This window comes from Micromys minutus (genome assembly GCF_963924665.1).
Source record: "Micromys minutus genome assembly, chromosome: 14".
Classification (NCBI taxonomy): domain Eukaryota; kingdom Metazoa; phylum Chordata; class Mammalia; order Rodentia; family Muridae; genus Micromys; species Micromys minutus.
The window spans coordinates 29764628-29785362 of NC_137983.1; the positions used below are offsets into that span (position 1 = coordinate 29764628).

Consider the following 20735-nt stretch of genomic DNA (forward strand, 5'->3'; position numbering starts at 1 on the left):
TGAAATGATTTTCTATAGTACATAATTACAGGGCTGTATTATATGATGTGTTTATTCTTCTAAGCCTATGAAATAATTTCTATTTCATAGAAAAAATAACACAAACCCACCTGTAATTAGGTTTTCTCTATGGTGGTGGGTTCTGAGGACTGGTTTAATTTGTCCCCAAATAGAAAGCCCATTATTCTTATACATATGTGGGGCATCAGTCTGTTCTCTACTGATTACAGATCTTCCCTAAAATGCCTAGAGCTGTTTCTGGATTATTCTTTTACCTTTTATCTTTAACTAGTTAAAAAAAATCCTTGTAATAATACAATGTTATTTTAATTATTAATCTACTAATTGAACTATAGGTCATTTTTGTGATATTTTGACAGAATTGCTGCTTTTTGCTCTTGTCCTAAGAATTCTCCTGAGGCAACATTAAAAAGCAATTGACTGTGGGTTTTTTGTTTGTTTGTTTTTTGTTTTCCTGGTTCATGGCTCTTTGGGGAACATAAGAAGATGTGGCCTTGGGGCCTGGAGAGAAGTCTTAGTAGTTAAGAGCACTGGCTGCTCTTCCAGAGATCCTGAGTTCAATTCCCAGTAACCACATGGTAGTTCACAACCATCTCTATTGTTATCAGATATGTTCTTAGGGCATGTTTGAAAGACAGCAACAGTGTACTCATATAGATTAAATAAATAAACAAATCTTTAAAAAGGTGTGGTATTGCTGGAGGAAGTGTATCACAGTTCATGGACTTTGAGGTTTCCAAAGACTTGTGCCACTTGCCTTAGCTCTTTGCTTCCTACTTTGGGATCAAGATGAGAGTTCTCCGCCTTTTCTGCTGCCATTCCTTTGCTCTACAGCTATCTATACGCTTATGGCCGATATCCACAACTATAAGCCCAATGAAATAATTTCTCTCCTAAGTGGCCTTGGTCACTGTGTTTTGTCACAAAAACAGAAAAGTAACTAAGATGCTATACTTAGGAGCACCTGATAGATCTAGTTGCTACTATACAACACTGATACAGTTTTCTGATTGCTAGTATTAATTTATACCTGTTATCAGCATGTTAGCAACTTTGATTCATTTATTTTATTTATAGCAGTAACTTGCAGAACTCTTATTAGCTATCAACTTTTTAAATTGTATACCTGTCACTATTTTAGCCCTACCCTACTCTCCACCCTCCGCCACCTTCCCCTTCTTCTCCTTGACATAGTCTAATGTATAGCAATAATGCAGTATAGGAACCTGGCTTCTTTGGTGACAAGTCTTTCAGAGGCATCACTAATTTCATCATATGAGATCTTCCTAAGTTAGTAGTGAAAAGACCAAGTGGAAACAGAGTGAGAAGATGGCCATAGGAAAGGAGAAAAGCCACAAGAAACTAACTTGTGAATGCTCTAATCTTACATTTTTAGTTTGTAGAATCGCATGACAATAATGCTGTTTCATCCACTAGGCTGTGGTCCTTTATCAGGCCATTCTAGAATTCTTAGCTAATGAGACACATAGCCTTCTGGCTGTTGACACCATGCACCTTGTCTTTACAGTTATATTCTGAAGTTTTACAAGTAAGTATGCATTTGCCATTACAGGCTTCTGAGAATGGAAATTAAAAGTAGCTAAGTTAAAACCTGACAATCATCAGTACATTAGAAGCCACTTTGTGGTCCTCCCTGATGACAGATCCTTCCATCTCTCCAAGAAGTGATTATTGCCTGAACATTATGTTAACTGATTCCTTAGTTTTGCCAACTGTGGTTGAATCCGTAAATACTTTGGTTTTATTTCCCTTTAAGTATACTATCCATGTGCTTTTTTATCTTAACCATGAACTTCTGACCCTCTTTTTTATGTAACTGATGGTTTCTTTAGGTATGAATTTCTATGTGAAATTACCTAGTCACAAAGTATATAAAGTATGTAAATGTACTGATGTAGAATTTAACCTCACGCATGGAACTATTGGGTATAAAGTCTATGTATCTTCAATTTAGTAGATAATGCTAATTGTATGTAAATAAGGGATGCTAATTTACATTCACACACGACATTGCCATTAATCTTTACTAGCCCAGGAACTTCCCACCTTTTTATTTTCTGATACGATGAAGATTAAAAATACCACTATTATATGACTTTTATTTATAAAAGCCACACATATATAAAAAAGATAATTATATAGAATCAGATAATGTGCATGTGTGCTTAAACATGTGTGTATCATGTGTTGTTTACATGCATATGTTGTATACCAAGAGCTTTAACTTACCTGTTTAGAAAGTGACTTCCACGTTTTAGCAACTAAAATAAATATAAAATAATTAGATAATATTGTATGTAATGTATATCCATATTTAGTAACCATATATAATCATAACTCAAAATTAAACTTTTATGTTCAAAAGGCAAAAGGCAACTATTTTTTAACCTTCAATACTTGAATCTAAAATACACTCTTTTCCCATTATCTACTTGCTTCTACTACAGTAACTGTATAATCAATAAAATCAGTGTCACGGGCTTTTCCCAACAGATTATGGTTGAACCCTTCTGGACTTGTAAGGTAAGCTTCAACTATTTTATGGGACTTAAGGACAAAGAATGATACTTAAAAACATTTGTCTGGAATGAAATGCACTAGTATTTCAGAAAGTAATTTTATAGGTGAGGTCTGTCCAGGATAAAATGACAGAGGCCGAGAGAAAAAGACATAGTAAGTGCACTGGACAAATGAAAGGAAGTTCTTATCCAATTTGCCTTCTTCCTTCTACACTTGCTCTTGGGGGGCAAAGTGTGGTAGCTGAATAAAATACAATTTTCTTTATGTGTCAGTATCTCTGTTTTATTGGGAAAGGGCTGGATTTTTCTTTTCAGATCCCACCCACTGTAAATGGTAAGACTTGTCTCCAAGTTGGTAGCAGTTAGGTTCTACAGTTACCCTTGCATTAGGAAAACTGGTGAGCTATCAGTAATTGTTTCTAGATAGCAATTTTAAATAATTAATAATATATTGAATTTAAAATTATAAGGAATACATTGTGATGCAACTCTTTAATGTAATATTTAACTCATCTTGAGATCAAAGGTGAAAAAGTAATTATATAAAATTTGGAAACCATTTTTTTAGAGATCAATTTCTCTTCTATTTCATAACAAAATCTTTACTCAAGTAATCAAGCAGTAAAATTACAGGAATTTTGCGTGTAATCTTAATTATGATACTGCACACATAATTTTGCTATGACTCTTTTTAATGAATAGAACAATGAAGTAACAGTTCTTAACGAGTATTAAAAGAAATCCCTAGCAAGTATAAATCCATGAACATGTTCTTATGCAATGCTCAGAAACTATTTATCCAGTGAGGAAGTTAAGAGTTACTCTTGAAAGTCTGTGGTTTTGTAAGATTTCCACATTAGATTATTCACAAAAGACATATTCATTCTGCAGGAAATGTACCATGTTCAATAGTATTAGCTGTTAAAGATAAAAAAACTAAAGAACCATTAAGATAAGTCTTCAAAGGGTGTGCTGACTTTCTAAATTTCTTATTTCATATGAAATCACTGAGTATATAAAATAACAGGTGGAGAGAGTCATTAAATCTATTAGAGACATTTTATTTCTCAGGCTGTAGACTGATGTTTATCATATCTGTGATAATTTTGGTATCTGAAATATTTTAATAGTGTGTTCCTAAAATATAAATTAAAATAATTTTTGATGTATAGAAAAATAACTACATATTCTAATCCTAGAAGAAAATTTACCTTTCAGATTTTATTCTAAAGAGAAAAATAAGATAATTTTTAGTTTCCAAAAATTAAAACCAACAATCTGGTATATTTTACAATTAACATTTATTTCAATTACAATTGTTGAGAAAATTCTTAAGTGTGTTTTCCTACTGACTGTCATCTTAACATTTTATCAAAGATGTTAAAACCTTAATTATGAATGCAAATGGTCAAAGTGATGATACCCCTGAAGATGGCGCTGTGTTGCTAGTCACACAATTTTACTCACAAGAAATTCTTCATGAAGTCACTATTATTTTCATATTAATAAAATTATTACAATACTTAAAAATAGAGAATAGAGAACCCAATTATACCAAGTCAATTAAGTCAAAGGGCTATAATTCTTATGTTAGCCTTATAATTACTACTTAAAAGAGCCCTATTTAATTTTCAGCCATTGTGCCCTACACATTTCCACAGTGGCTACTGTAAATACACTATTACTCTCTAGATTGACGCTTTCCTGTCAGTCAGAAATCACCTTCTTCCTTTAAAGCTCCTCTGGGTTACATCGTTTATGGCCACGTGTGGACCTCACATTCTGTCCAGCTCACTTCCTTCCCTGTCAGAGCCATCCCTTCTTCACTTATTGCTCCACACCGCCATCTAGTTTTGTCTTAGTCACTTCCCTGAAACGCGAGTTTCAAAAACTTAGCAGCAAGCTTCCTATTACTAAGTCTAGACTATGTTCTGTCCGCACACCTCGGCAGTGTCCATCACTACACCACCCCAGCCATTTCCTCTTGGCCTTTATGACTGTACTGTATGATTCTGGTACACTTCCTGTGTTTCTAGATAGTACCTTTGAGGTTTATCCTTCTCCAGCATTTGTATAATTTTCTTTTTAATGAATAAGAGTTCTGCAAGAATTGGCCCCTAGTCATCTAAAATAGTACAGTGTTTCTCTGGACAATTTCAGTAAGTATAGCATTATTAATCATGTGCAGACAAGTCCCAAATATGTATGTGCAGACCTCTCACTGGTCTTCACTGCTGAGAATTCAAAGCATCAAAAGTCAATTCATTGAAGATTGGAATGAAATTCTGTAAGCTTAGGGTTTACCACCCGTTTCCCCTGTTTCTGAAATGTCAACTCTGAGACTTAACTATTTATGGATAAATCCCTAGGCTATATATAAGTTTTGGCTCATTCCCACCAGTTCATAACTCAATTATCCCATTTAAACTAGTCTCCATCTGCCATAAGGCTAGTTACCTCTCCTCAGTTTCATGTGTCTGTCTTCCTCAGAGTCTAGGACTAATTCCCCAGCTCTTGTCTAACTCCCAGACTTCCAATCTCTCTACTGGAACTCCCACCCATTACTTCCTGCCATTGGCTCTTTATTGACAGATGATGCTTTCACATAGTATACAAGAGATTCTCTCTACAAAACTCAGCAGAAAAGCACTGTCTCAGCATATATGAAGCCCTGAATCTAATGCCCAGCACTAAGGGGCAAGAAAGCATTAAAAGCTAGTCTGTACACTTTTGCCAAATTATTGAAAATTTTAAAGTTTGGTTTTGCTATGGAAGAAAATGGCTATAAATTTATGAGAAATTTTGTGAAATACTAGTCAAATGATTTATTTGATATACTAATTTTAATGAATTATCTTTTAGTGAGCTGAAACTACACAAATCCAACTTTTACATATTCAATGCATCAGTCTAAAATTTAGTGCTGTTTTTCCTCAACTTTATTCTTACAAGCCATTCATACAGTTAATCCAACCAAACCCTTTCATATAAGAGAATGTTTCACTTATACCATCTTGGAGAGTTTGAAAGCCTGAATGTCACTAACAAGTAGTGACAGAGCCAAAGAGACTACCTGAGGTCACAAGACACAATAAACGTAGTCTTCCCTTTCCAATCACCCGTGTCTATGAAGTGCATTTTCTTTATACACTTTATTGAAAAGCATATCTTAAAATGGCTTGGATACAAAACCATACACAAGAATTTCACTGCTCTTTATAAAGCATTTCCAAGAAATATGTAGCTGTCCAGACGTTTGAAAGCCACTCCTTTAACATGAGAAACAATGGGGAAGAATTAGCCCATCTTTAGACTTCAGTAGCTATGGAGATGCAGATGACAAAAATGCCCGATTCCTGAGCAAGGCTAACAGCAGTACTGGGTCCTCTGAGTTACCATGGTAATTTTAGAGACTAGAAATGACAGGTAGAATGCTAATCTCTTATAAAAACATCTAAAGGGGCTGGACAGATGGCTCAGTGGTTAAGAGCACCGATAGCTCTTCAAGAGTTCCTGAGTTCAATTCCCAGCAACCACATGGTGGCTCACAACCATCTGTAAAGAAATCTGGTACCCTCTCCTGGTGTGTCTGAAGACAGCTACAATGTACTCATATACATAAAATAAATAAATAAATCTTAAAAAAAACTTCTTTAAAATATTTAAAGTAAGGTGGTATTCAATATATGAGAGAGTGACTCAAAACTTCTGCAATGTTAGACATAATAAAGGTTTTAAACAAATATCACTCTGCTGGGGCCAGCAAGAAGACTTAGCAGTTAAGAGCACTGGGTGCTCTTCCAGAAGACCTCTAGTTCAATTCCCAGCACCCACATGGCAACTCATAATTGTCTGTAACTCCATTTCCAGGGGATCTGACATGCTCACACCAATGCTTATTTTTTAAAAAAAGATAAAAATAAATATCAGTTGCAAACACAGCATAAGGCAATGAACTTTTAGGTGTCATATTACTCTTGTTATGTACTCGTGTGTGTGTGTGTGTGTGTGTGTGTGTATATGCACACATATATACAGTTTCATATTTTCACAAAATAGATTTTTCTCTTCAAACTTCATTTCTATTGTCATCTATTTAACTTGGTCAGAACTGCTTAGTAGCCATCAGTCCACCATCTTTGAAAGTTTTTGAAAATTATGATACTGAAGGTAAACTTATGCAGCTAATTTTAAAGCTTTACTTACATTTGGGCTCATCTGTTGTAACAGCCAGAATAAAATCATATGGAGTCATGAATAACTGTCCTTCACATTCTATAGACGCAAATAAACGAAACCGTCTCTCTCGAGATGTAGCGTACAGGTCCAAGTCTTCAGTAACTGTTCTGCCAGTAGCAACCTATGGTTAAGAAAGTAGGAAAATATTAAACGGTAGAAACACTACCAACTTTAAGAAGGCAGTTCCTTAGAAAACTGGAAATAGTTCTACATGAAGACCCAGCTATACCACTCCTGGGCATATACCCAAAAGATGCTCTAACATATAACAAGGACACATGCACCACTATGTTCATAGCAGCCTTATTTATAATAGCCAGAAGCTGGAAACAACCAAAATGTCCTTCAACCAAAGAATGAATACAGAAAATAGATACACAATGGAATACCACTCAGCCATTAAAAATGACAACTTTTATGTTTTGTTTTATATGTACTTTATGTTCATTGTAACTAGTAAGTTTTCAGTGCATACTAACAAACCTTTAAAAAATAAGTTCACAAAAACTGACAACATTGTAGGCAAATGGATGGAACTAGAAAATATCACCCTGAGTGAGGTAACCCAGACCCCAAAGGACATACATGGTATATACTCACTGTATTAGCCCAAAAGCTTAAAATACCCATTATATAACTAAAAGACACAGGAACTTTAATAAGAAGGAAGGCCACAGTGTGAATGCTTCAAACCCACTTAGAAGGCGAGCAAAATAATTACAGGAGGAAGAGGGAGGAGCAACCTGAATGGGATAGGGAAGGGGGGGGAGTTCAGAGGGCCAGGAGAATGAACAGAAATAAGTAGCAGTAGGTTGAGTGGGGCTTGGGGGACCACTAGAAAGTCCCAGACACCAGGGTTGTGAGAGGATCACAGGAGCCAATGGCGATGACTTTAGCCAAAATACCCAACAGCAGGGAGATAGATAGAACCTGAAGAGACCACCTCCAGGAGATAGACATGGCCCCCAGTGGAGAGATGGGGCTATCCACACAATTAAAAATTTTTTAAACCAGAATTGTCCCTGTCTAAAGGAAATACAGAGACAAAAACTGAACAGAGGCTGAAGAAAAGGCCACCCCACTGTGTGATCCCCTCTATCAGAAGATACCAAACCCTGACACACTATTGTTGATGCCGACATGTGCTTATAGACAGGAACCTGGTATGGCTGTCCTCTGAGAGTCTCTGCCAGAACCTAAGATACACAGATGTAGATACTCACCGCCAACTATCGGACTGAGCCCAGGGTCCCCAATGAAAGAGGTAGGGGAGAGTCTGAAGGAGCTGAAGGGGACTGCAACCCCATAGGAAGAACAATATCAACTAACCAGACCCCTCAGACTTTCTATTGCTACTGCTAGCTAGCTCTATTCCTTTGGGATTAGATAGATAATTTAAATATTCCTGAGTTCACTGAAAACTGCTTTGTGTCCTACATATGGCCAATTTTTGAGAATGAGCCATAGACTGTGGAGAATGTGTATTTTTGTTTCAGTGAAAAGTTTAGTAGTTTTCTGTTAGTTAACTGATTTACGATGCCATTTAATAACAGTCTTCTGTTTAGATTTTGTCTGGATGACCTGCCTATCAGTGAGGATGTAGTACTGAAGTCATTTACAATTACTATTATTATGTTTCAGCTAACTCATGGTTTTAAAAGTGGTAGTATCTGCTTATGTTATGATCATATGAGTCTTGAAGTCTGTTTTGCCAGATAATTAATATGCACTTTAGTTTTAATTTAAGGTGTCAAACAGTCTCACAATATAGATTTTTATTCTAACCTGGTAATACACATGTCTATTTAGTCATCTCCAACTAAGATTTTTTGGTAAGGCTACCAGTTTTCATCTTATAAACTTTAAAAGTCATTGATAATTTACTCACAGACTTGAGTTTCTCTGTGCCTTGAATTGGGAACAAGACCTTTTACTTCTACTTTTATTTTTCAGTGGTTATTGGCTTTTTCTTTTGTTTAAAGTTTTGGTTTTGTCAGATACCTGGCTATATAGCCTTGGCTGGCCTTGAACTCAGGATCTTCCTGCCTTGGTTTCTAGATGGCTGAGGCTACAGAAGCATACCACCAATCTACAATTCTCATGGTTCTTTATGATGAACAGTAAAAGTGTTGACTTTCATACAGTTGCTTTGTATTCATGAACCTTATTAAATATTTTCATCAGTTTAATTTTTCTTAGATTTTTCTAAGTAAATAATTAGAAGTTTTATTTAAAAGGTGATAGGTATCAGTTTACATACATTAACTGGCTTGTCTATTAAAAGTCTAGGCCTATAAACTGACATTTAATAATACTAATGCTAATGAACTGCCAATGAAAGCAATCTTTCTTATTCATGTTTATAAATAGGCTCTGCCTAATACTGGAATGGGCATTTGCACGGTTTCCTTTGTTCTATGAAAGTGAGTGGCTTTAGATGGTTCTTAGAAATACCTTACTCCTCTTGCCTTCTTAAATTTGTACCAAAATAGGAAAAATAAAAAACAGCAAAAGTTGATTAAATCGTCAAACAAAAGTCTTAAAACTATTGGCAAGTAGTAGGTTCTGATGATATTTTGAATTTCCTCTGTTTCTGTTGTTATGTCTCTCATTTATGATTTTGTTAATTTGAATATTTGTCCTTGCAGTCTCTGGTTAGTCTGGCTAGGGATTTATCTATCTTGTTGGTTTTTTTTCAAAGAACCAGCTCCTGGTTTTGTTGATTCTTTGTATAGTTCTTTTTGTCTCTACTTGGCTGATTCCAGCCCTGTGTTTGATTATTTCCTGCCATCTACTCCTCTTGGGTGAATTTGATTATTTTTGTTCCAGAGCTTTCAGCTATGCCGTCAAGCTGTTAGTGTACGCTCTCTCCAGTTTCTTTTTGGAGGCACTCAGAGCTATGAGTTTTCCTCTTAGCAGGGCTTTCATTCTGCCCTTTAAGTTTGGGTATGTTGCGTCTTCATTTTCATTAAATTCTAAAAAGTCTTTAATTTCTTTCTTTATTTCTTCCTTGACCAAATTATCATTTAACAGATCGTAGTTAAGCTTCCTTGTGTGTGTGGGCTTTTTGTTGTTTTTGTTGTTATTTGAAGACCAGCCTTAGTCCATGGTGATCTGATGGGATGCATGGGATTATTTCAATCTTCTTGTATCTGTTGAGCCTGTTTTGTGACCAACTATATGACTAATTTTGGAGAAGTGCTTCAGGTGCTGAGAAGAAGGTATATTCTTTTGATTTACGATGAAATATTCTATAGATGTCTGTTAAATCCGTTTGGTTCATAACTTTGTTAGTTTCACCGTGTCTCTGTTCAGTTTCTGCTTCCATGATCTGTCAATTGAAGAGAGTGGGATGTTGAAGCCTCCCACTATTATTGTGTGTGGTACAATATATGCTTTGAGCTTTAGTAAAGTTTATTTTATGTATGTGGGTGCCTTTGCATGTGGAGCACAGATGTTTGAGATTAACAGTTCATCTTGGTAGATTTTTCCTTTAATGAGTATGAAATGTCCTTCCTTATCTTTTTCGATAGCTTTTTTTTGAAAGTCAATTTTATTCAATATTAGAATGGCTACTACAGTTTGTTTCTTGGGATAATTTGCTTGGAAAATTGCTTTCCAGCATCTTCCTCTGAGATAGTGTCTGTTTTTGTCACTAAGGTGTGTTTCCTGTATGCAGCAAAATGCTGAGTCCTGTTTACGTATCCAGTTGTTAGTCTATGTCTTTTTAATGGGGAATTGGGTCCATTGATGTTAAGAGATATTAAGAAATAGTGATTGTTGTTTCTTGTTATTGATAGGGGTGCAATTATGTTTGTGTGGACATGTTCTTTTGGGTTTGTTGCAAGAAGATTACTTTCTTGCTTTTCTTAGTATGTAGTCTCTCTCCTTGTGTTGGAAATTTCCATCTATTATCTGCTGTAGGGCTGGATTTGTGGAAAAATATTGTGTGAATTTATTTTTGTTATGGAATATCTTGATTTATCTATCAATGGTAATTGAGGTTTTGCTGGGTATAATAGCCTGGACTGGCATTTGTGTTCCCTTAGGGTCTGAATAACATCTCTCTAGGATCTCATGAAAAGGACAATTTTCTAGACAGATACCAGGTACCAAAGTTAAATCAAGATCAGATAAACCATCTAAACTGTCACATAACATCAATAGAAGCTGTCATTAAATGTCTTCTAACTAAAAAGAGCACAGGACCAGATGGAATTAGTGCAGAATTCAATCAGACCTTCAAAAAATACTTAATACCAACACTCTTCAAAATATTTCACAAAACAGAAACAGAAGGAATACTACCCAATTCGTTCTATAAAGTCACAATTACACTTTTACATAAACCACATAAAGACCCAACTAAAAAAGAGAACTTCAGAAGAATTTCCCTTATGAACATCATTGCAAAAACACTCAATAAATTCCTTGCAAACAGAATCCAAGAACACATCAAAATGATCATTCATCATGATCAAATAGACTTCATCCTAGGGATGCAGGGATGGTTCAATATATGGAAATCTACCAACATAATCCACTATACAAACTCAAAGAAAAAAAAAAAACCACATAATCATCTCCTTTGATGCTGAGAAAGCATTTGACAAAATCCAACACCCCTTCATGTTAAAAGTCTTGAAAATATCAGGAATTATATATATATATATATATATATAGATAGATAGATAGATAGATAGATATAGATATAGATATATACACAGCAAACCAGTAGCCAGCATCAAACTAAGGGTGAGGAAACTTGAAGTAATCCCACTTAATCAGGGACTAGACAAGGCTGCTCACTCTCCCCCTACCTATTCAATATAGTACTGAAAGTCCTAGGCAGAGCAATTAGACAACAAAAAGAGATCAAAGGAATACAAATTGGAAAGAAAAAAGTCAAAGTATCATTATTTGTAGATGACATGATAGTATACTTAAGTGATCCCAAAAATTCCACCAGAGAACTCCCACAGCTGATAAACAAGTTCAGCAAAGTGGCTGGATATAAAATTAACTCAAACAAATCAGTAGCCTTCCTCTACTCAAAGGACAAACATGTGGAGAAAGAAATTAGGGAAAAGATACCCTTCACAATAGTCACAAACAATATGAAATACCTTGGTGTGACTCTAACTAAGCAAGTGAAAGATCTGTATGACAAAAACTTCAAGTCTCTGAAGAAAAAAATTGAAAAAGATCTCAGAAGAAGAAAAGATCTCCCATGCCCATGGATTGGCAGGATTAATACAGTAAAAATGGTCATCTTGCCAAAAGCAATCTACAGATTCAATGCAATCCCCATCAAAATTCCAACTCACTTCTTCATAGAGTTTAAAGAGCAATTTGCAAATTAATTTGGAATAACAAAAAACTATTCTCAACAGTAAAAGAATTTCTTAGGGAATCATATCCCCACCCTCAGGGAGCATCACAGAGCAACTGTGATAACATCTGCATGGTATTGGTACAATCAATGGAATAGAACTGAAAACCCATAAATGAACCCACACACCTATGGTCACCTAATCTTTGACACAGGAGTGAAAACCATCCAGTGGAAAAAAGACAGCATTTTCAACAAATGGTGCTAGTTCAACTAGAGGTCAGCATGTAGAAGAATGCAAACTGATCCACTCTTATCACCTTGTACAAAGCTCAAGTCCAAGTGGATCAAGGACCTCCACATTAAACTGATACACCGAAACTAATAGAAGAAATAGTGGGGAAGAGCCTCGAACAAATGAGCAAAGGAGAACTTTTCCTGAATAGAACATCAATGGCTTATGCTCTAAGATCAAGAATCGACAAATGGAACCTCATAAAATTGCAAAGCTTCTGTAAGGCAAAGGACACTGTCAATAGGACAAAACAGGAACCAACAGATTGGGAAAGAATCTTTACCATCCTACATAATAAAGGGTTAGTATCCAATATATACAAAGAACTCAAGAAGTTAGACCCAAGAGAATCAAATAACCCTATTAAAAATGGGGGACAGAGCTAGACAAAGAATTCTCAACTGAAGAATACAGAATGTCTGAGAAGCAACTAAAGAAATGTTTATCAGATAAATGCAAATTCATTGTACCCTGAGATTCCACCTCACACCAGTCAGAATAGCTAAGATCAAAAACTCAGGTGACAGCAGATGCTATAAAGGATGTCATTAAAACATTAATTGCAAAATAAAAAATAATTATCGGTTTGTATTAAATAACTAAAACAGTACACTTTAAAAAAATGGAGCCCCTCAAAGCTACAGTCACTTATCCAAGTTTCCACAGAGTGACACCAACTCAAACATTCTTGAAGAGCTGAGGAGGTGATCGCCTATACTGTTAATTCTAAAGAGAGGATCTTAAGTTCACACTAGCTATCAAGAAAATATAGCCTCAGAAGCTGAAACAGGAGCAGAAACTGAGCTCAAAACGGAGTTATTTTGTCCTGGAAAAGGAAATCAGGTGTCCAGAGAAAATATAGCACCAACTTGCTCATTCAATTTTCCTGGAGATCTTGTGATCTACACATGTTTAATATTACAACTTAAGCCCATATTTTCTCATTAGCCTCTTAATCTTGGAATCACTAAAACCTTTCTTGTCATCTTGCCAGAGATGGATGCATCTTGTCCTATTCTGGGAATACTTGAGCTGATCCCATTTCATTCCTGGGTGCTGTCCCTGGCCTCCTGTTCTCTGTATTTTGCTTTCTCTCTGCTGTTCTACACCTTCGACCCTTTCCCTTTCAGGAAATTCTCTGAAGTACAGCACACGCTTTCCTACTGACCCCTCTCTGTTATGTACTTACCATGTCTCCTGAAGACTTGTTTAGAGTCTGCTAATTATCAAAACACTGAATGGTTATTTAATTATTCTTTCAAAAGAACCATTTTCTATGTGAGAAATTCTATTTATTATCTATTCTACTTAACAGGCTGCCAACTGTATTTTAAATTCTTGTTTTTTATTTTTTTTTCTGGGATTTTTGTTTGGTTCTTGGGATGTCTGCCTCTAATTTTGAATGTTTTCCTCTATTCCTTTACAGTTATCATGTAAGTTACCTTACACTCACTACTTTGAACTCTTTTCAGGCTTCTCCAGTTGCTTTCCTTTTCTTTCTGGTCTGCTATTGGAGAACTACTATGCTCCTCTGCCAGCACTATGTCACCATGTCACCATGCTTCCTTGGTCGTTTAGTGGCCCATGTTGACCACATGGGAGGCCAGTTGCTTTCACTAACTTTATAGAGTGCCTTTGTACTCTATAAAGTGTATGAGAAAATAAAACAGAAAACTCGGCTTTTCCTGATGATTTGCCTGAAGGTGTCAGTTGGATGTGTTGTGTTTGCTCTGACTCCAGGTGGAAGTTTTAGGGGGATCAGAAGGAGTGCACCTTTGTGAAGGTAAATGGAGGGGGAGGAGGGATGGGAGCAGGTTGGGTAAAGGGATAACATCTCAAATGTAGAGAGAGAGGGGGGGGGGAGGGAGAGATTGAGGGAAACAAAACAAACCAAACAACAACAACAACAAAAAAACATGTCTTGGGCATCTCAGGATTTTGACTGCAGAGGTTGAAAGCCTCACCAGCTGGGATACAGCTTATTAAGTGGTTTCAGTATGCTGGTCTCTCTGCCTGGTGTGTGTCTAGCTGTGAGGGTGGCCATTGGTTTCTGTGAGTCACAAAGGGGCTAGACTACAGTGTGATGCAAACTTCCTGGTAGAAGAGTACCTGACAGTGTCTGAGAATACGGAGGGCTGGCTAATTCCAGTGGGCCCAATCTGCTCAGAGCAGCCGGACCAAAGGCATCGTAGGGCCAAAGGTGTATTAGCAAACCCACCTATCTTTCTCTTGGAGCCTCAGTGGGCCACACTTCTGACACTGGGCTGCTCAACTGCTCCTCAGAGCTTCAAGAGGATGAGATGTGCTAGCAGCTACTTCACTGAGCCCCACTATATAGAGAAAGCTTTGTGCAGCTTCCCAGGCCTGCAGGTTACCATATAAAGATGGCAATGACTTAGAGTTAACTGTTTCAGTGAAAAGACTTTATGGGATTCATTTTTCAGTTTGATTATTTCAAACGGAAGATTTTAGTTAAAAAAAAAAACCTCATATGCAGGAATATACAGAATATGAGGAATATAAAAGCCTGGTTTAAGTCTTCAAGTTGAGAATAAGTCTTTAGATATCTCTCCTAAGATATGAAAACATATAAATCTGTACATTTGGATTAACTCAGGTTTTATCTGTGCATGCACATCAGCAAGTCAGAAGAGAAGTTTGTGGAGTGGTTCTTTTATTCTAATGTTACAGGGATCAGTTGCATCGGCAATGTTTAAGTGGCCTTATGAATAATAACTCACTCCTTATATATTTCTATTGGTCTTAGCGTTTGTGGTGAAGTTGAACTTATAGGTGGACAGTTGGGTGAACTAATTAGGCAGACAGAGTTAATTTATCTTTGGAAATAAAACCTATCAAGGACTTTTGTTTTTCCACATGAAGGTAAGTACTATTCTTTCCAGGTCTGTAAAGAACTGTGTTGGAATTTTGATGGAGACTGCACTAAATCTGTAGATTGCTTTTGTTAGGATGGCCATTTATACTATGTTAATCTTATCAATACATATGTACAGGAGCACTTTCCATCTTCTGATACTTTCTTCAATTCTTTCTTCTAAGATGTGAAGTGCTTGTAATATAGGTCTTTCATTTGGTTAGAGTTACACAAGATACTTTATATTATTTGTGGCTACTGTAAAGGGTTTTCCCAGTGGTTTTATCCAGCCACTTTGCTGAATGTGTTTATCAGCTGTAGAAGTTCCCTGGTAGGGGCTAGAAAGATAGCTCAGTGATTAAGAGCACTGACTGCTCTTCCAGAGGTCCTGAATTCAATTCCCACAACCACATAGTGGCTCACAACAATCTGTAATGGGATCTGATGCTCTCTTCTGGTGTGTTGGAAAACAGCTACAGTGAATTCATATAAATAAAATAAATAAATATTTTAAAAAAGCAGTTCCCTGGTAGAATTTTTGGGGTCACTTATGTATACTATCATATATTACCTGCAAAGGGGATAGAGGTAGTGTGGGGTGGAGGGGGGGAAGGGAAATTTTGGTAGAGATGTAATAGATAAAAGAATAAGTTAAAAATAATAAGAAATAAAAAGAAAAATTATCTCCTTTTCTAATGATTGTAGAGGTTATTTGAATCCAGAAACATGGCTGCTATGACAAGGGATCATATACAAAGACATTTCGGTTTCTGTGATCCTGCTGAATACAGACACACCCTTTGTACACACTTTTAATCAAAACAAACAATGTAGGTAAGGTTAGGTGGTTGAAGGAAGCAGCTAGGTTTGAAAGTGATGTAAAATTTAGAAACAGTTTTTATCCAGTTTGACATATACAGGTGGCAGAGAACAAGCTAGACACAGTTGAAGACACAGACAAGCCAGAGAATGAGAAGGATCCAGAAGATTAGAAGAGATTGCCAAAGTTAGTATGAGGCCAAGCAGAGCAATTAAAAGCTGAGAGAAGCCAGATTGTATCAGTCAAACTGGAGAGGAGTTTGAGCCAGAACGGCTGAGTCAAACCAGCTAGCCAGAGTTCAGAAAGGGTGAGTTTATTCAGCATTAAGCCTCCGAGATGACGATTATATCAGAGAATAACAGTCAATTTTAGAAATGACAACTGCTTTTTTCAGTAAGTCCCTTAGTCTCAATATTCAAGTATAATAATTAGCTCAACTCCAACAGAAGAGAGTTCATTTCTCTCTTACCTATGGATCCAGAAAGAATATTCTAGGACTAGGGTCAAATGTGTGCTTCAGGCATTCTGCTTTCTGCAGAACTCAGACCCAGCACACTGACGGAAGTTCATCATGGAGGGTGAAAAAACTACAGGAAGTACACGTGTCGCATACTGGCCAGGACTAGCAGGGGCTAACCTCTGCTCACACTGAACAGAGGCGAGCTTAGTCACCTGGCCACACCAGTGTGAGTGATGCTGGCAAATGAAGAGCTGTTTATAATGCTCTACATCCTCTCTACTGTGGAAGAAAGGATCCTGGTTAACAGTTCCTCTGTCGCAGGACCTTTCGGAACATCAAGTACATGGTCCAAGAATGAAGTTGTGTGAGGTGAACTCTGAGTGTTCACAAGAAAACCCTAAGAAACAAAACAAAAATCTTGTGACCTCAGTTTCTTCAAATAACGCAATTATTCTTGGTAAGTGCTTTCGAGTTCCTCTCTGGTGCACTGGATAAAAGTGAGATAAATTCAGATTATTCATTACATCTGGCTATTGTTAGTTGTTTATATCCACTTAAAGAAAAGCCTGGTTTTGCCACGTGCAGGATGCCCTTGTGATTGGACATTACTTAGGTGACTCTTTGTAACTCTCAGTATAAACTGTCTGATGCTCTGAATAAAGGGGGCTACTGCATGAGACCTTAGTCCGCCTCATTTCCTAGGCCCTGCTCTGCTCTCCCAGTTTTACCCCACAATTAGAGCAGTAAACACTCGTGGAATAGAAAGGATGAAGGAGAATAACACTAACAATATATGTGTTAAGAAAGACTGAGACTAACTTCATAAATAATCCGAAACGGAGGTATTCAGAGCTCCATGGGAGGTAATATCTAACTTGTCATCAGTCTGCAGGGAACAGAAAGCTGCTGGATTCACTGGCCGACAGTCTCCACGCACATTTATCACCATGTACGCTGTGTTCTCCTACAGTCTCCAGCAGAGACAACGTTAACTTGAAATTTAATGTTTGCACTTACCTTTGTTCAGGTTTGTATTTCCAAATTTCTGTTGGTTTGTTTGTTTGTTTGTTTTCCCATAAACCCTGCCCTATGATTAAGAGCTCAAAGAGAAGGAAGGTCAGGGGGTGAATGCCTCAGTTCTTCTTAGAAGGGAGAACAAAACACTCATGTGAGGAAATAATGGGACGAATAGAGGAGCAGGGATTAGAGAAAAGATCATCCAGAGACTGTCTCACCTGGGGATCCATCCCATATGCAGCCACTGAAGCCATGCACTGTTGCTGATGCCTAGTAGTGCTTATGGCAGGAATCTGACAAGGATCCTCCTCAGAGGCTCTGCCAGAACCATACTGATACAAATGGCTAACCATTTGACTGACTACAGGGACCCCAATGAAGTAGCTAAAGAAAGGACTGAAAGGGTCTGCAACCCCATGGGAAGAACAAAATTATTAACTAACCAAACCCACCACAGCCCCCAGGGACTAAAACACCACTCAATGAGTTTGCATGGAGAGACCCATGGCTCCGGGTGCATATGCAGCAGAGAATAGCATTGTCTGGCATCAGTGAGAAGAGAGGACTTTGAGCCAGTGAAGGTTCATTCTCCCAGTGTAGGGGAACGCCAAGGTGCTGAGGTGGGAGAGGGAAGTTGGGAGAGGGAGCACCTTCATGGAGGCAATGGGAGGGGAAGGGGAGATGGAAATGGTGAAAAGAGGATAACATCTGAAATGTAAATAGAGAATATCCAATTTTAAAAAAAGAGGAAACAAAAAGACTGAGATCTGGTTCTTTATACATTCATGTTGAGATACTTAGTATGCACATATTTTTTTTTGTTTTTTCCAAAAACTTATCTATGTATTTAGAGAAAATTTAGCAGTAATTAGCATTACTGCCCTATAATTTTTAAAAAGTAATTTCAACTAACAATAGTTGAGCAGATCATGATGGTTATATTTTACTCTAGAATTAGAAAACTGGAATATTTCTAAACTAAATCTGGTTATAAGTTGCTATAAATACCAACCAAAATAACAAGACCTCTAAAATTCTAAAAGTTTTATTTTTTCATCATTGTTAGTCCAATTTCACTTACTGAAAATTAAGTATCATATTTCAAAATAATGAAATAACACATGAGTAATTTGACAAATATTACCAATTAAGCACAAAACAACTAGAGATTTTTAGCTTTACATTGAAATATTCTAGCTAGACATGGCAAAACATTTTACAGCATGATTTTTTAACACAAAGGGAAAACACAGACAGCAAATGTTTAAGAGACACACTGGCTTAGCACTTTAAAACTTTGATCTGATGAAGTCCAGGCTGGCTATAGCTAAGGAAAATAGTGAAAGCCTGAGCCTCCAAACTGTGGGAGCACAGAAAGTCCCACCATGCCTCATTTCCTGTAGTGGTAGATTTGAATCCAGAGCCTTGTCTGGGGTGGGGAAATACTCATCCAACTGAACTTACATCTCTAGTCCCAAATGAGTTTTACATGTAGTATTTTTTTTAATTAATGGGAAATTTTTATGGTATAGAGATATTATAAAATACCTGCTTAAAACAATTCACGAACAGGCCACAAAGTTAGTTAGCACATGAATTATTTGTATTCACAAGGCCACAGAGTAAAAGACAAAATCACAGACTTCTAGAGTTATCAGAAAATTTAAAGTAATCTTTTTATATTATTCTTTCTAAGAAATTGCATCTTATACTTTCTACAAATAATAGCAGTTTGACATTTTTTTTCACATTAGTGATAAACATTTAGAGACTCTATCTTTATTAAGAATCTGTGATTTTCAGGTTCTAATCTCATGCTTTCTACTCATTTAAAAAAATGAGAGTTTGAGGCTAAGGAGATGACACAGCAGATAAGAATTCAAATACAGGTCTTACAAAAATGAAGATCTGATTACAAATCCCACCATTTATATAAAAGCTGGGTGTGGGTTTATGGGCTCCTATAACTCCAGAGCTGGGGGTGGGAGCAATTACTGAGGCTTAATGGCCACACAACTAGCTTCAGGTTTGTTAGAGACCTTTTGTCAAGAGAATAAAACAGAGTTATTAGGACAACTAGTTGATGGCATTTATTAGACATGGGTTTGTCTGTCTGTCTGTCTGTCTCTCTCTCTCTCTCTCTCTCTCACATACACACACACACAGAGAGAGAGAGAGAGAGAGAGAGAGAAGAGGAAGAAGGAGGAGGAGGAGGAGGGAGGGAGGGAGGGAGGGAGGAGGAATTTAGTAATAAAAATTCATAATGACCACTTTTAGGTTACTGTGTGGATCATCTAAAACAGTTGTTCTCTTCCCAATGCTGTGACCCTTTAATGTAGGTCCCCATACTGTGGTGACCCCAACCATAAAATTATTCATTGCTACTTCATATGAATTCAAAATTTGTAAGTGTGTTTTTTTTTTTTTTTTGCTACTGTAATGTAAATATTTGATATGCAGGATATCTGATGTGACTCCCCCAAAGAAGTGGCAACCTACAGCTTAAGAACCATGGTTCTAAAGTCAAGCAGACAGAATTAAAATTACCTTAACAAAATAGCAGAAACATTTTTAAACTGTATTTTTAATTACTATGCTTTGCAAAAAGAAACAAAAACTAATATGTCAATGCAATTATCATCCTGGAATTTCCAAGTGCAGAGCTTTGCAAACAATTTAGACGTTACTTATTACTGGAGTTTAACCGGGGCCTCCAGGCAACAGAGTACATCATTATCCTTCCTATGAATAACAGAAAGCAAAGGTTCACTGCCAAGAAAGTCTCCTTTTACTTTGGGTCAGCAATGTAAAAAGTTACTCTGTGGTAAGGTCTGGTTTTCCCAGGGAGTTAAGATTAAATGCCAGATAAGGGATTTATACTAGACAATTAGAGAAAGTAATGCCTACAAGCTGATAATACCATAAAAAGGTAATTTGAAACAATTACTTAAACAGTGAACATTGCATTACTCTTATTTTTAGCAATCAAGAAACAACAAATGAGAATGAAGAATAGCAGGGAAAGTTAATATTACTTGTATTAACCAGATTATTTAGCACAGACATCACTACTAGTTTCCTTTAAAATACATTTTATTTAAGTCAAATAATTTAAATTCTCACAATAAAAAGTATT

At 36.7% G+C, this 20735-nt stretch overlaps 1 protein-coding gene across 1 annotated transcript in view; it reads right to left on the reverse strand.

Annotated features, from left to right (window-relative positions):
• MICU3 (mitochondrial calcium uptake family member 3) overlaps positions 1–20735 on the reverse strand; it is an 82671-nt gene that overhangs the window by 42498 nt on the left and 19438 nt on the right. Inside the window, exons 2-3 of the mRNA XM_080928904.1 lie at positions 6768–6921; positions 2272–2303 (exon numbers count right to left, since the gene is read on the reverse strand). Coding sequence (XP_080785030.1) covers positions 2272–2303; positions 6768–6921 — 186 coding nt within the window. The remainder of the gene's footprint in view (positions 1–2271; positions 2304–6767; positions 6922–20735) is intronic.